Source organism: Arachis duranensis, chromosome 10 (assembly GCF_000817695.3).
Source record: "Arachis duranensis cultivar V14167 chromosome 10, aradu.V14167.gnm2.J7QH, whole genome shotgun sequence".
NCBI lineage: Eukaryota > Viridiplantae > Streptophyta > Magnoliopsida > Fabales > Fabaceae > Arachis > Arachis duranensis.
Window position 1 is genome coordinate 99760552 of NC_029781.3, and position 15935 is coordinate 99776486.

A 15935-nucleotide genomic window follows, 5' to 3' on the forward strand; every position below is an offset into this window, starting at 1 on the left:
TAGGTATCTTAAAAGCTAATTTAAAACGCTTAGATCCCGAAATACTTATGAGTTATCACTTTGAGGAATCCAGTGACTATAGATAAAAACTAAATTCCAAACTAATTAAGTTGTACGTTACATTAATGGATCCCCTTTTGCTTTTCCTTCCTTATCCTGGCTTTAGTCACTCTCAAATGTATAGAGACTCCGAGAGAGAGAGAGAGAGAGAAGAAAATACATAAAATGTANNNAGAAATGATATTTTTATCACTGTATATTGTTTGTTTGTGTATATTCTTTTATATTTTATTAATTAATTTTTAATATCAAAAATAAAAAAGTATACAAAAAAATATAAGACATATATGATGATTACTCTTCAAAAGTTGAACAAGTCAAATAACGGAAGTACGGGGTCACTGATTCACTGGAGTCGCGTAGACTTTGCTACTTGGCTGCTTCCAATTGTTCAAAAATCGCCACCCAATACTTTTCAAGCTTTCTTTCTTCGTAGCAACTACCAAGCAATCAGAACAACGGTCTCACCTCATTAATTCTTCATAATCTCACTGATTCCTTTTGCTCCAAACCTCATCTGCAATTGAACACTCGACTCTCCTTGTTCAACCATGAACTTGAAGAGTTATACGTATAGCATAACCTCTGCCATATCCACCCTCCTTTATGTTTCTTTCTTGTTCCTCTCGGACTTGGCCATATCTATTGAAGCTTATGTTCCAGTTGATAGCTTCACTGTCAACTGTGGCTCAACTGGCAATTTCTCCGACGGTGAAAGGTCATGGAGCGGAGACACAGACTCAAAGTTCTTAACTCTTCAAGACACAAAAACCATCGTTGCTCAACCAGCCACACAACCTTCTCCGAACAAAGTTCCATATACCAGTGCTCGCTTGTCTAACTCTGAATTCAGTTACTCCTTCCCAGTCACAGCTGGCCGGAAATTTGTTCGTCTCTTCTTCTACCCTGCTTCTTACGCTGGCTTTGACCGTCATAACGCCTTCTTCACGGTCAAATCCGAGGGGTTCACACTCCTTAAGGATTTCAACGCTTCGCTTAACGCCGATGCTTCAAACAGCGACACCATCTTTAAAGAATACATCATCAACGTGGATGATGGGCAGAGGATCAACCTAACCTTCACTCCAAACACATCCCATCCAAATTCTTACGCGTTTGTGAATGGAATTGAAGTGGTGGCCATGCCCAGTGATCTCTACTTCACTGAACCCAGCGGACAACAAGTTGTATTTGTGGGTTATCCAGGTGTCCCATACAATATGCAAAACAGTAGCGCCCTGCAGACAGACTACAGGATCAAAGTTGGCGGCAATACAATCACACCTAAAGCTGATACTGGCATGCTCCGGAATTGGGCAGGAGATGATGCTGATTATTTAAGAACGCCAAGTGCTCTGTATATGCTATCCGCTGATGAGACCGGAAAGATGAACATCACTGTGAGTCCTGATTATGAAGCACCCATTGAACTCTACAGAACATCACGTTATATGGGCAAGAATGGAACCCTCAACCAAATGATAAATTTGACCTGGGAGTTTCCTGTTGATTCTGGCTTCACCTACATGCTCAGGCTTCACTTTTGCGAGCTAGACCCAAACATTACTAAAACCGGTGACAGAGTGTTCAACATCTACATAGCAGGCCAGTTGGCGGAGGACCGTGCCAATGTTCTAAGATGGAGCAAGCAAAAGGGAATTGCTGTACAGAGAGACTATGCAGTTACGATCCCAGGGACTACTCAAGACAAGTTTAACCTTTCACTCCAAATGCACCCTTCATCATTCGTATGGTACAGCGACCCTTTCTTGAACGGCCTTGAAATCTTCAAGATTAGTGACCCCGCTTCGAACAGCCTCGCCGGGCTGAACCCGAACCTGTCCAGTGTCCCGGGTCAACCCAACCCGCCAAAGTCAACCAACTCAAAGAGCAGCAACAAGGCGACTATAATCGGTGTCGTGGTGGGCGCAGCATGTGGCGTCGTTTTGCTCTCTGCTATCGCCTTCTTCCTCCTCAGCCGTCGCAACAAGCCAAAGACGAGCGTTATCCTGAAGGACTCAAAGTCCAACAACACCTCCAAGTGGGGCCCACTCTCCTTCGCCACGACCAAGTCAACCAGCACACAGAAATCCTCACTCCCCTCCGATCTCTGCCGCCACTTCTCCCTCGTCGAGATCCGCGCCGCCACAAACAACTTCGACGACCTCTTCATCGTCGGTGCCGGAGGATTCGGCCACGTGTACAAGGGCTATATCGACGGCGGAACCACCCCCGTCGCCATCAAGCGCCTCAAGCCAGGTTCCCAGCAGGGAGAACACGAGTTCATGAACGAGATCGAGATGCTCTCGCAGCTTCGCCACCTTCATCTCGTTTCGCTAATCGGTTACTGCAACGAGAGCAACGAGATGATCCTCGTCTACGATTTCATGGACCGTGGAACCCTCCGCGACCATCTCTACAACACCGAAAACCCTTCCATCAAATGGAAGCAGCGGTTACAGATCTGCATCGGTGCAGCGCGTGGACTACACTACCTTCATACAGGCGCGAAGCACACGATCATCCACCGAGACGTGAAAACCACGAATATCTTGTTGGATGATAAGTGGGTGGCTAAGGTTTCTGATTTTGGCTTATCGAGAATTGGGCCTACCGGTAATACTAAAGCCCATGTGAGCACGGTAGTGAAGGGTAGCGTTGGGTATTTGGATCCGGAGTACTATAAACGACAGCGTTTAACGGAGAAGTCTGACGTGTACTCTTTTGGTGTGGTGTTGTTTGAGATACTATGCGCAAGGCCGCCTCTGATCCGTACGGCTGAGAAGAAACAGGTGTCGCTTGTTGATTGGGCGAGGCACTGCTGGAACAACGGGTCGTTGGGTCAGATTGTGGACCCCGCTTTGAAAGGCTCTATTGCTCCCGAGTGTTTGAGGAAGTTCGGTGAGATTGCTGTTAGTTGTTTGTTGGATGATGGAACGCTGAGGCCGTCCATGAACGACGTCGTTTGGATGCTGGAGTTTGCGTTGCAGCTTCAAGAGAGTGCGGAGCAGCGTGACCGTGCGATTGGGATTGAGGTGCCTGATGGTGATGATGAGGAGGATCGTGCGGTTGAGAAGAGAGAAGAGAGTGATGACATGTTTAGTAGTGGAACCAGCGTTGGGCAAGTTTCTGATTTTAACAAGAGTAGTGGTGTGAGTATGATGAGTAGTAGTGGAGATAATAGTTATGGTAAGGACACTGATAAGTTTTTGTCTGGGACTGTTTTCTCTGAGATTATGGATCCAAAGGCTCGCTGACGCGAAAATCAAACGCCAACAAATTCCATAATTGGTTGCGCTTACTTTTTTGAGTTATATGGTTAGTCTATGTTGGAAGCTGCTTTTAAGATTCTATATGAATTAATTGCTCCTATTTCTTCTATATAATAAAAGACGTGTAAGATTCTCTTGGTAAATGGCATTGGTAGGATATGATATTGAGAAAGTATATTTGCACAAAAATTGTAGAGGTTAATAATGGAACTATATGGCATGCAATAATGGACAATTTTTGTTTCACTGCTTAATGTGGTGAACAAGCTTGTGAACTAGTTCCAGCCTGAAAATGAAAGATTCAACATGTTTAATCTGTTGCGATTTTAGAAAGCAAGAGTGGAATTAATCACTTTACTTACCACGCAAGAATCAACATTATCACATCCGCATAAGAGCTTCCCATTTAGCATGTCCACAGCTTGAAACGCTCCTCCTCCTTCACTCTTCTGTTCAATAACCCCAAAGTTAGTAGTTTAACAACTAAAAAAAAAAGATAGAAGAGAAAAAGTGAAACTATCTCTATTCCCCGTACCTTGTAATAATCAACAGCAACGAAATTCGCCCATCGATTGCCGGCGGCACCATGACAAGTTTGCAGCATGTCAATAAGAGATGCAGAATTATCTGAACAAGTAACTGGCTTAAGCAGAACTGAATGAAAGTAATTAACCAACACTAGGGATTTGCTTTTGTCATCAAGATTTGATGATTCTGCCCTGTTTGGGCAGCTACCTGTTTTTCTTCCACCATCTCCATCTGCGGAACTCAGTAAGTCAAGATCACCAAACTGAAAATTGAGAATGGAATCAAGCAAGAACATTGTATGTGTTAAGAATGAAAAGAGTTATAGTGGATGGTGTTTTTGATACACTGATTTTCAACCATGTAATTCCATTGGTAAGCAATGCCTTCGCTTTGTTCCTTAGACTTGACTGAAGTGAACACAATTAATCTTTGGTTTTCAGCAACCATATCACTCACTAGAGGCCAATCGCCGCCGTTTCTCGGCATATTGGTAACCGGAAACCAAAATTTCATCAGGCCGGCGTCACTAAAGACCTTTTTCAATCCGTTTTGTGTATGAACGTAATCTTCCAATATGAGTGTGACAATTTCTGATGGGTTAGCTGATAAGAAAGCTTCAATTTCCTTCAATGTACCTATAGCTGGTTCCTACTAGTATAAAAAGGTGCTAATTTATAAGAAAAGGTCAAGAAGAAAACATAACTAGTGAGAAATAGTTACACAATTACATACAAAAGCGGTGTAGTCATGGCACTGGCCTTGAGATGAATGGCATAACCAAACATCTCCATCAAAAGCGTACATGTCTAGCATTAGTCCCCGAACTCCATTCTACAAATGAAAAACAATGATGGTAAAACAAAAATTGTGACCTTATAAACTATGCTTAGTTATAAGAAAGAATCATAACACAGATAGTAAAAAAGTGTGACCCAAGCATGTCCTCATCTTTTAAAAATTTTTAACTATAACCAAACACAATACAGTACAAATTTTTGTGTCTCTGTATCCCTGTGGGCACGGTCCCAAAAAGGAACTAAAGATGGCCCAAGCATGCACAAAAAGTTATTAGCAGTTAATGGCATACACTTAGCTGGTGCGTTATGCTGTCCTCTTGATTAGTGATGGTTACTCGAGGAACTCCTGTTTGAGAAGGTTCTCCATCAATTGCAAAAGCGTTGTGTGTTGTTAAATATGCATATTTGTTGAATGGAAGAGAGTTATTCTGTTAGGAGAAAAAAAAGAGAGACAAACAATGAACAACAGATGAAGACAAATAGTCATAAGTTTCCGGTTTTCTTCACCTTACGACAATATGCATGTTATGAAGAAAAACAAGCAAACTGTAAAGAGAAAATGAAAGAAAAATGCTAAAAAAATTTGCACTAATTGACTAATATTTATTTCTGTGCTTCCTTCATTCCAAAATTGATTTATATATTAGGACACTATTTATTCTAGAGTTTTATTTCTATGGCACAATATTCTTATTCTAAAATGAATAATGATTACGAAGTCATTCTAAAGAGATAAATAGCATCTTACTATGAGCTTAAATTGATCTGTGGTGGATGATCTCACACACTTAGAGCCTGAAAATCCAAGCGTACATGAGAAACAATAGAGCCCAGCTCCACAGTCATCATTGGAGGAGCAATTATGAAGAAGCTGATCAAATATTTTAATTTAAGCCAATAAGACAAAAACAAAAAACCATAAATAGATGGCATAATTAGATAGAAGTTGAGGTGGAAAACAAAACCATGCAGTCTCCTTTAGAGCAATCAGCAGCAGCATCATTGCACAATGGAAAAATTACCAAAAGCAAGAACAGTAGAGAACCCATTTTTGTAAAGAGAGAATTTTTGGATTGGATTGGATATTAGAGGAGTGTATGTCCTAAAGAAATTCAATGAAAAGAGAGAATATAGAGAATCGTATAAACAAGGCTAATGCTGAAACAATACTATTATTTTAGTAATTAATATGATAATTATTTACATTTACATTGGCAAGTATAAACATTGGAACATGGCAGAACCAAAAGGGGAATACGGCTATGTGCTTGTGTTGCTTATTTTGCAAGTTTTCTTCACCAACCGAACTACCTTCTACCATTAATAAAGCATAGTAATACCGATTGAAAGAGGTGATTTGGACTTTTATATGGAGGATATGTTTGGCAAAGTAGGGTGAACTATCTTGTTAGTGACTTAGTGATTAGTTCAGTATGTTGTAAGTTTCATGAGATCAGTAGTTTGATTCTCCTCTCCAAATATATTTAAGAGTAATTTGTAGTCTTACCAAGTTTACTAAAAAAGACTAATTAATATCCTTTGCCATCCAAAATAAGTAAATTTTAGTTAAGTTTGACAATGAATTCCTTCGTTGGTCAAATTGAAGTGCACCATTCTTTAGGTAGAAAAGAAAAAAAAAAAAAAGATTATGGTTGGTCAACCATTGGGGTGATAATTACCAAGGAACATTACCTTTTGATTTTTGATTTTGATTAAAATCTCCTCCTTCACAACTTGTTGAAGTTCTGAAAGTAAAAAACTAAAAATCTAACACTCACTCAGCTAGTTTCTAAAGTCTTAGTATATGAAAGAGACCGTATTTTTGTATTGAACAATGGATCCATTGAGACTTGTACAGTACAATTCAAGTAAACATGCTTCACTTGATGCAGCAATACTAATGCATCAGAAGTCAGAACCATTCTCACTCTATAATATTCAATGCTAAGATCAAATTCTGGCATAAGATAACAAATTATTTTCTCTATCCAAAAGTAATGGAAATGGGTGGAGCAATTATAGCTACAGGTAGCAGAAGCACCATGCTTATATCTTCTAGCATGGGCTTTTTTCCGGCGTTCAATTTCATGTGAATAATAAGGGGGAAAATATAGTTCAAAACTAAAAACATCAAATTCTCAAATCACAATCCGGACCTGTATTGTCTAGAAATGTTGTGTGTTTGGATTCACGTTGGGCAAACTAAAATTTGAATGGAAGTGATTTTGTAGAATTGATTTTGAGTAGAAATGAGTTTGTGTCAATATGATTTATATTTAACAATTTTACTAAAATTGACTTTTAATAAAATAAATATTGTTTGGATAATATTAGTTAAAATCACTTCTAGATAAATAATTAATTAATTACTAAAAAAATATAATATTAAATTATAATATTATTTTTTTAAATATATTTAATTTTTTTATATTTTTTAATATCTTTTATATAGTATTTTTTTATAGTACTCTATTTTAGTATATTATAATTTTTTATTAAGTTATATTTTTATTATTATTTATAATTAATTTTTTATTTAATTTATCATTTCTAATAAAAACAATAATACATATTATAAAAAATTAAAATAGTAAACAATACACAAAAATTAGAATAATTATTTTAATATTGTCAGTATTTATTTAGAAAAAATTATGAAAAAACCAATAATAACTTGAGTAAACGCAGAAGTTATAATTTCTTGCTTTAGTGAACGAGCTTTTAGGATGCAGAATCAAGTTGGCATTCAAAGAAGAAAAGTTGCCAAATATCAAACATCAAAGAACAGCGTTCAAACCACTGAAACGTACTTTTATCCGTTTCACAAAAACACCCTATAGTTTAAGAGAATCATTTGACACAATTCTCGAGACATATCTCCTTAACTCGATCACACAATTTAACTTACCCAATCCTTGAAACCCTATTGACTAACTCAACAACCATGCATCCACCCCAATTGATTGACACAATTAATTGACATCGTTGTTAACTAACAACTTGAAAATGCCTGGTCAACGAACTTTATGTTTTTTTGTCTGGTCTTGTCCCTTAAATGCTGCACAAGTATACTTCCAGCTGCGGATGGCTATGATCAAGGGTATTACAATCCAAGAAGCATTTGCTCCAATATAGTACGCATAATAGTACAATTTGCTTGCAGCAAAATTGTCACCTTCCAAGAGTGCTGTTATATAATATACACCAACTCCATATAGCTGGCTCAATGAGATGGCGAATTGAAGTATGTGGCTATATGACTTTCCAGTAGCTATTGCATACCTGTCATCCATAATAGCAACTGCAGAGTTAAACTACACAAATGAAAAGTTCTCTAGAACGCACACTAAGAAAACACTTACACTGCTAGAAGGGAAGCTGGACCACCAAAAACCGCTGTTAGTCCTTCAACACTAACAATTCCTGCATCCCTTCCAGCATACCTTGAATCCCCTTTGCTATATTCCTTCCCTGTTAAATGTTTCATAAAAAACATTCATCAACTTAGACTGAAGATTTATTTGAAACGTAAGCAAAATTCCAACAATGCTTTATGTAAGGGTTGTGTGGTGTGAAAGAAGTCAAAGAACTACTCACAAACTTCAGCTAGGTAGAAGCCAGTCTTATCCTTGTAGAACTCTGGGGCAAAAACAAAGTAACCTTCAACAATCAGGTGAGTGAGGCCCGTAAAAGCCCACCAGCACATCAACAGTCTATCAGTTTTTGTTTTCTTAGGTAGCCGCCCTAAGAGTACCACAGAAGAAATGTAAACAAAATCAGGAACCCTAAGATGATTTCTCAGAGTTGAAAGTGTAATAAATGATTTTATTTCAGAGAGAAACCACAAACTACAAAGTTGGCTTCTATAAGTCCAAGATTTCAACGTCTGCATCAAAGGTCAACCTCATACTGTAAAGAAATGTACTGCCATGGGAACTAACTAACAATTGAATAAGTTCACACCATAGAGTTAACAAATTACAGCCAGACCAAAATTTCTCTCTTTCTTTCTTGCAATTTTTTCAATAACAAGCAGACCAAAGATAATCATAGATCTACCTAGTAAATTTTATTGTAGCATAAATATATCTATCTTACATCCAAAACTAATCATCCATTTACCAAAGAGCTTTCGAAACTGGATCTAACTATTGTGACAAATGGCAAACAAGATTCTTTGACAAAAATCCAACATGTTATGTCATGAGCAACATTTTGAGAGCTCTTAAAAATTGGTGTGTTACTTAGATCATTTTTCATTAGTAATAATATAGGCTCAATTGTAATCATTTTGTAGTAGGAACACAAAAAGAAGTATATAAGATGTAACCACCTAATAAACATTTTGCTAGGTTTTCATTTTGAGCAAAATTGAAAGATTTGATTGAAATAAATGTGAGTGAGGTACCTGAGAAGATCCAAGTGAGAGAAACGAGGAGGAAGGTGAAGAATGCGAAGACAGAGAGAATGTTTGACTGAGAGAGGGAGCAGGGAACGTAACCGGGAAGGTGCAAGTCCCTTGGACTGTAGGGATGACCCTCTGAAACCATCTCCTTCAAACTTTCTTCTTCTTCTTCAGCGATGGGAGTGTGAACGAGAATGAACGCGCACACTCGGACTTACAAGTCTTGCTGTTATTTGAGGGTGTTGAACTGTTGATAATATTTAGACTTCAATGAGATAATCACTGTTGAGTCCAACGATCTGATCATAATAAATAAATAATTGTAGAGAATTATTAAAAAAATAAAATTTAAAATAACTTATGCAATATGACTTTTCCAAATTTAATTCAACATTATCCAATTACCTATAATCTATAAGAATATATAAAGAGAAAAGAGAATTTGATGGCTAATTTTAGCTTTTTTATATTAAATTCTTAATTCTATTAATAAATAATTATTAATATAATTATCATCTTAAAAATTAGTTAAGAATATAATATCAATTAATTTTTTGAAAGAATAATAAAACTAAACATGATTTAAAATATTGAAGGTAAAATAAAATAAAAAAACATTTTTAAGTTATTTAAATTTAAATTTTTATATCTATTTTAAATTAAATAACATTGAAAAAATAAATAAATTTATAAATTTTTATAAATTTTTATCTTGATTGTTACTGATAAGATTAGTATTGGACATTCAATTAGAGAATTATATTATAAATAGGAGTATGATGTAATAATATAAGATAGATATAAAGTAAGTAGAAACTCTATTTTTTCTTCTTTGGCTATCATTCTAGGAATTTTTCTTCTATTCTCTCTGACTATCTCTAATTTTCTCTATTCTTGAGACAAACTCGTATCAAATGGTGCTTTCTCTGAACCATACCAAATTTTTATGCTGATTCACCGGATTCAATTTGGAATCAATTTCAAACTAGTTTACAGCACTTGGATTCAGTTTATCAAACAGTTTATCAAAAACGGACCAAGATACTTGAAAAAATTCAGGCAACTTGCACCAAAATTTGTGCAACCTTGCACGATCATCAACGACTCCAGCAGCCTCCAATTTTTCAGATTCAAGCCAAATCAACCTCAGCTTTTCAACCAATCAACAATAATTCAACAGCTCCAGAAGCAAAAAATTCAACACTTACGGCTCTGCAATTTCAGAATTTAGCATCAGATTATGAGAATGCAGCATTGGAGAATGCAGCTACCAATTTTCCAGAATTCAACAGGACTGCAGTTCACACAGAAGAGGAAGAAGAAGCAGAAGAATCAGATTTCAGTTTACAAGTTCGACCACAGCAGCAACAATCAAAATCAACAAAAATTGCAGATTCAACAAGCAATTCAGCACTAAATTCAACAAGAATAGATCACAAATTCAATTTCACAAGATCAGTGTGCAAATCAACAAGTTCAGATTATGTAATTAATGCAGAAGATGCGGTGCCACAATTTCAGCAACGACAACCAAATTCATGCCAAACTTCAAAACCCATGGATGCAGAAGAAGAAGAACTCGATGCAAATTCAGATTCAACAACAAATTTGCAGAAGGTATCAACAATTTTATATCCAGAATCTCAAATCCACATCCAAACAAAACCGCATCAGAGATATCTTCTTCCAAAAACAAGTTCAACAGATTTTAACACACAAGCAACCAGAATTTCAATTCTGCATTCAGATTTCCTGATTCCAGAACAACTTACCTGTATGCGGGAACGCAACCTCTAGATGCCGGTGGTCGTCCGTGGCAGGGAACAAATCCGGTCAAGGACGAAGAAGCGGCAGATCTGACAACAGGTAGCGGAGCCAAGGACGGCGCCTCCGTGAAGGGGGAGCAGATGCTCGCGACGCCCTGAAATCAATAACTATTTCAACAAAAAATCAAAAACATCATACTTAAAAATTAAAAAACGGCAACAACAGCATAACAAATCCATTTTAATCAACAATTTCAACAACACAAAATCAATGATTTAATTAATTTCATATTCAGAAATCACAAATCAGAATATCAGACATTCAAAACACTAAACCTTCACCTAGCAATTACAAACAAAGCCAGCAAAACCAGCACAACCAGCAACTACACATCAAAGCCATTAGCAAATTTGAACAAAAAAATTAGGAGCCATCAGCAAAACCAACAATTAGAAAACAAAGCCAGCAATTACAAAACACTAAACCTTCACCCAGCAACTACAAATCAAAGCAAAACCAGCAACTACAACACAATGAAAAACAGATATGAAATTAAAAATAGCCCCACAACACAATGAACAATAACAAGTTAGGAGCCATCAGCAATTAAAAACAGGAGCCACAACACAATGATTAACCATATTCTTAACCTAAAGCAGGAGCCATCAGCAATTAAAAACAGGAGCCAAGACCCAAAAAGAGTAAGTTTTCAGCATTAACAAAACAGCAAAACAGAATAAGTTTTCAGCATTAAAAACAGATATGAAATTAACAAGACCATATCTAAATTCTGCCTACAGCATTCAACAATATTGCAAAACATTACAAGTTTCCAGCATTAACAAAACAACAAAACACTAAAACAGAGTAACAGTTACATAATAGAGTAAGTTTCCAACATATTAGGTGTTCTGGACCAAAACAGAGTAACAGTTACAATTGTCCAGCATATTAGGTGTTCTAGACCAAAACAGAGTAACAGGTAGAATTACAAAACAGCAAAACACTAAAACAGCAATATTAGCCTATTAGGTGTTCTGGATACAAATCACATAACAGAGACAGTTTCCAGCATTAGCAACCAATCCAAACATACATACAAGGAAGAACATAGATACAAGGAATTGAAGAACAAAGAACGAATTTCCACAGCAATCAGAACCATACATACAAGGAAGACCGAAGAACAAAGAACGAAGAACGAAGACTGAAGTCCGAAAAACGAAGACTGAAGACCAAAGAAGAAGAAGAACCAAACTTCAAACCAAGACCCAAGAAGAATTGAAACAATATGGATCAAAAATTGAAGAAGAAGCTCAAAGAAGATGAAGACGAGGAGCACTCACCTGGTTCGAGAAGCCAGCGAAGACGAAGAGACCTGCTGACTTACTGGGTTCCTGAGGACTTGGGACGGCGGCGGCGCTGACGACCTCTGAACGGCGGCGACGATGGAGGGCTACGGTTCAGGGTTCCTAGGGCTAGGGTTCGGCGATGATGGAGTCCTTGGAGTGAGCTGTGAGGTGATTAGGTGAATGAATCTGAGTGAAGGGGGAAAGGGGGGGTGGAGAACGAGTGTTATCGGCCGGTTCGTCGGTTTTAGGACGGTTTTTTCCCAAGCGGTTATAGGGGGAGGACCGGACTGCTTGCGTCGCCGGTTTCCGGTTGAACCGGTTCGACCGACCGGTCCGGTCCAGTTCTCAGAACCTTGTTGAAAATTCTAACCGAACCGAATCGAACCGGTTTGGAAAAACCCTAAAAATGCCTAACCCCAGACCCCACCCCCCAAACGAACGAAGCTGCTGCCTGTTGCGCGAGTGTGAGAGCGACCCCCTCACCCCAGCCGTCCCTGACCCTAACCCCCCAAATTCCCGAATCCCTAACCTGCGGCTACGCTCTCTAGTCTCTACTACTCAGTCGCTCTCGCTCTCTCTTCTCCAAATCCCCAATCCCTAACCTGCGTGCCCAAATCTCCCCAATCTCTCACTACTCAGTCGCCACCCACTGACACAGAAGAGCGAGCACAGCACGACGCCGTCGCCCACGCACGGCACCACGCCGTCGCCGTTGAGACGCCACCACCCAGCGCCAGCAGTGTTTCTGGGTTCTCCCACTCAGCGCCACTATCATCAGTTCAACCCACTCCCAGCACCTCCGAGTCTCCCAGTAAGCCTTCCTCCCAAGTCAACATGGACCCCGAGCCACCGATTCAGGTAATTTGTTGTTTATTACTGTTTACTGGTTGTTTATTGGTGGTTGTTTACTGTCAATATGGAGCCCGAGTCAATATGAACCATTTGCTGTTTACTGGTGGTTGCTGTTTATGGTTACTATTTATTGTTGTTTAATTTGAACCATTCCAATTCAATATGGTTGCTGTTTAATTTGCTGGTTATTGAATTATTGTTCAGTGTATTGAGATCAGTGTATTGTTCAGTTTATTGTTGATAATTGGTATTACTGGATTGCTAGTTATAGATTTATTTTTCAGTTTATTGCTTGATGCTGGTTATTGATTTATTGTTGAATGTTGATAACTTGGTAATTGGTATTGCTGGATTGCTGCTGGTTTATTGTATTGCTGGATTGTTGCTGGTTTATGGTATTGCTGGATTGCTGTTGCCTGCTGGTTGATAACTTGTTGTGTTTCTGGCCTTGATATATTGTATTTATTTATGTAGTTTGACGTCAATTCAAATGAGAATATGGGTGAATCCGGATTGCCGCCAGTTCCTCTTCCGAATGAATCAACAAGCATCAGATCTCCGACTGCATTGCCTCATGCCCCAACTCCTCATCGAAACACAAGGAAGCTTGCTAGTAGAGGTCGAGGAAAAAGGCAGGCTATTGAATAAGCTCCTGTTGATGTCTCCGCTGAAACTGAGACCGACGAAGGTAAGAGAAAACCTTGGACATGGGATCACTTCACTAAAGATGAAACTAGTAATCCACAGTATCCTAGACTTTGTTAAATTTCATTAGATCAAGACTTTGTTAGCTATTGTGTATTTCGGTTTGTCGATTTCAATGTTACGACTTCGCATAATAGTACGGTAGAATTTTTTTTGATTTGATTGAAAAAACCAAACAAATCGAATCAAATCAAACCGATTTTAATTGGTTTTGTTTGGTTCGGATGACCTTGACAAAAAAACCGAACCGCACTTTAATTAGACGATCGGATCAGATGGCTTTTCCCTTAAAAATCGAACCAAACCGCATCGCGAACACTCCTAATTGCTGTTAAATTTTTTTGTCTTTTTCTCCTTCTCTCTCTAGTGAAGAAGCAATAAAAGGTAAAAAAGAAGAGTTTTAAATTGTGCGAAACAGAAATAAACTGAACACATCATTATGGTGAAACAATTGTATAACACTGAGTGAACAAAACATAATACATTATATAAAATCAAATTCAAACAGCTTCTGCATAATGAACCAAACCACGTACTCATGGTGAAATAATTGTATAGTATTGCGTAAACGAAACATAATGCATTATATAAAATCAAATTCAAACAGCTTTCTGCATAATGAACCGAACACAGTACTCATGATGAAATAATTATATAGTACTGAGTGAACGAAACATAATCCATTATATAAATTCAAATTCAAACAATTTTTTGCATAATAAACCGAAAACGTCATTATGGTGAAATAATTCTATAGTACTGAGTGAACAAAACATAATCCATTATATAAAATCAAATTCATACAGCTTTCTGCATGATGAACCGAAACACATACTCACGGGTAAACAATTGTGTAGTACTCAGTGAACGAAACATAATCCATTATACAAAATCAAATTTGAAACACTTCTGTCTATAATTTAGATATTATCAATTCAATTCAAATTCAAAACATCTCCGTCAATTCAATTCAATTCAAATAAAATTAGCTATTGTATTCCATTGAATTCGATTTAAAATTGAATAATTAAACCTTATCAACTTGATTCGTTTTGGAAAAATAATCCAAATCGCTCTCATTCAATTAATTTGAAGTTGATTCATTTATTGTTTCAATTCAAAAGTCCAGATCGAAGAAGAAAACAAAAACAAAGAAGAACGACAAAACTTATTACATTGAAGTCAATCCAGATCCATAACGAAAAACGCGAGTAGAGAAGAACAAGAAAGAAAACGTGAGCAGAAGAGAACGACGAAAGCCTATAACGCGAGCAGAGAAGAAGAAGAAGAGAAGATGCAAGTAGAGAAGAAGGTTTACGTTGAGCAAAAGTCATAGAAGGTTTACATTATATGTGGCGCGTGAATCACAAACGATTTGGAGATTAAAGAGGCGCATATAGCAAAAATACTTGGATAACATCCACGTATTTTTTACATGGATGTGGAGCATTATTGATTATTTTAATCAGCTGGGTCTCATATTTTTTAAACAATGAAATTTTGGTGGTTAAAATTATTTTTTAATAGTAGCATAAAAAATATTATTTTAGAAATATTAATATTTTTTTAATTACTTGTAATTAGATTTTACAAATTTTATTAGGATTTATATATTTTTTTTTGCAACTTTGAGGACAAGGTTATTTTGAAGGGTAGGATAATGATAGAATTAGTATTAGATTAGCCCAATTAAAAAATTATACCATAAATAAAAATATTATGTAATAATGTAAGATAGGGTTATGAAAGGTAGAGGCCTTACTCTATTCCTTCAAAATAGTGGCCTCGGTAATAGCTCCGGTCGTGAAGCACTCCCTCCAACCTAAGGGAAAGGGGGAGCCGTTGCCCCCTATGCTTTTTAGGTATTTCGGGAGCGGCTCTCTTACCTGAATGAAGGAGCTACAATCGGCACTTTTTCACACCCGTGAGTAAGTGTGCCTTATTTTCAAGAGTTATGTAGTCAAGTCAAGAAAAGGGTTTAATCTCTATTGCTCCAGAACCTCATCCGAAATTCTTTTGATGTAATTAGAAATTCTATTTTTTTCTTTTTCGTCCTAATTTTAGAGATTTCTATACTATTCTCTTTGACTATCTCTAATTCTCTCTATTCTTGATACAAATTCGTATCAGTTACATATAATAATAACATAATGATTTAGTATTATACTTAAATTAATTTAAATTTTATTATTCTATA

The 15935-nt window shown here is 37.2% G+C and overlaps 3 protein-coding genes across 10 annotated transcripts; 1 reads left to right on the forward strand and 2 right to left on the reverse strand.

Moving 5' to 3' along the window:
* The first annotated feature begins 392 nt into the window (after positions 1-392).
* LOC107471347 (receptor-like protein kinase FERONIA) lies at positions 393-3475 on the forward strand. The gene has a single exon (XM_016090789.3). It carries the CDS (start codon positions 612-614, stop codon positions 3315-3317), a length of 2706 nt encoding a protein of 901 aa, XP_015946275.1. The 5' UTR covers positions 393-611; the 3' UTR covers positions 3318-3475.
* LOC107471349 (PI-PLC X domain-containing protein At5g67130-like) lies at positions 3469-5759 on the reverse strand. 3 transcript variants are annotated; one of them, XM_052254894.1, is made up of 9 exons: positions 5623-5759; positions 5406-5528; positions 4948-5085; positions 4593-4691; positions 4218-4508; positions 4068-4122; positions 3868-3959; positions 3695-3781; positions 3469-3618 (listed from the first exon to the last, which is right to left on the reverse strand). In XM_052254894.1, the coding sequence occupies exons 1-9, from the start codon at positions 5704-5706 to the stop codon at positions 3583-3585; spliced, it is 1005 nt and encodes a 334-aa protein (XP_052110854.1). In that variant the 5' UTR covers positions 5707-5759; the 3' UTR covers positions 3469-3582. The 3 variants fall into 3 exon arrangements, with proteins under 3 accessions (XP_052110854.1, XP_052110853.1, XP_015946276.1); XM_052254893.1 differs by having other exon boundaries at positions 3868-4122; XM_016090790.3 differs by having other exon boundaries at positions 3868-4091; positions 4205-4508.
* Positions 5760-7376: 1617 nt separating this feature from the next.
* Positions 7377-12420, reverse strand: LOC107471355 (probable 3-beta-hydroxysteroid-Delta(8),Delta(7)-isomerase). 6 transcript variants are annotated; one of them, XM_052255763.1, is made up of 7 exons: positions 12176-12420; positions 10835-10996; positions 10000-10356; positions 9066-9361; positions 8255-8401; positions 8020-8128; positions 7377-7939 (listed from the first exon to the last, which is right to left on the reverse strand). In XM_052255763.1, the coding sequence occupies exons 4-7, from the start codon at positions 9205-9207 to the stop codon at positions 7672-7674; spliced, it is 666 nt and encodes a 221-aa protein (XP_052111723.1). In that variant the 5' UTR covers positions 9208-9361; positions 10000-10356; positions 10835-10996; positions 12176-12420; the 3' UTR covers positions 7377-7671. The 6 variants fall into 6 exon arrangements, with proteins under 6 accessions (XP_052111723.1, XP_052111726.1, XP_052111724.1 ...); XM_052255766.1 differs by having other exon boundaries at positions 10835-10983; positions 12176-12379; XM_052255764.1 differs by having other exon boundaries at positions 10000-10274; positions 12176-12379.
* Positions 12421-15935: the final 3515 nt, after the last annotated feature.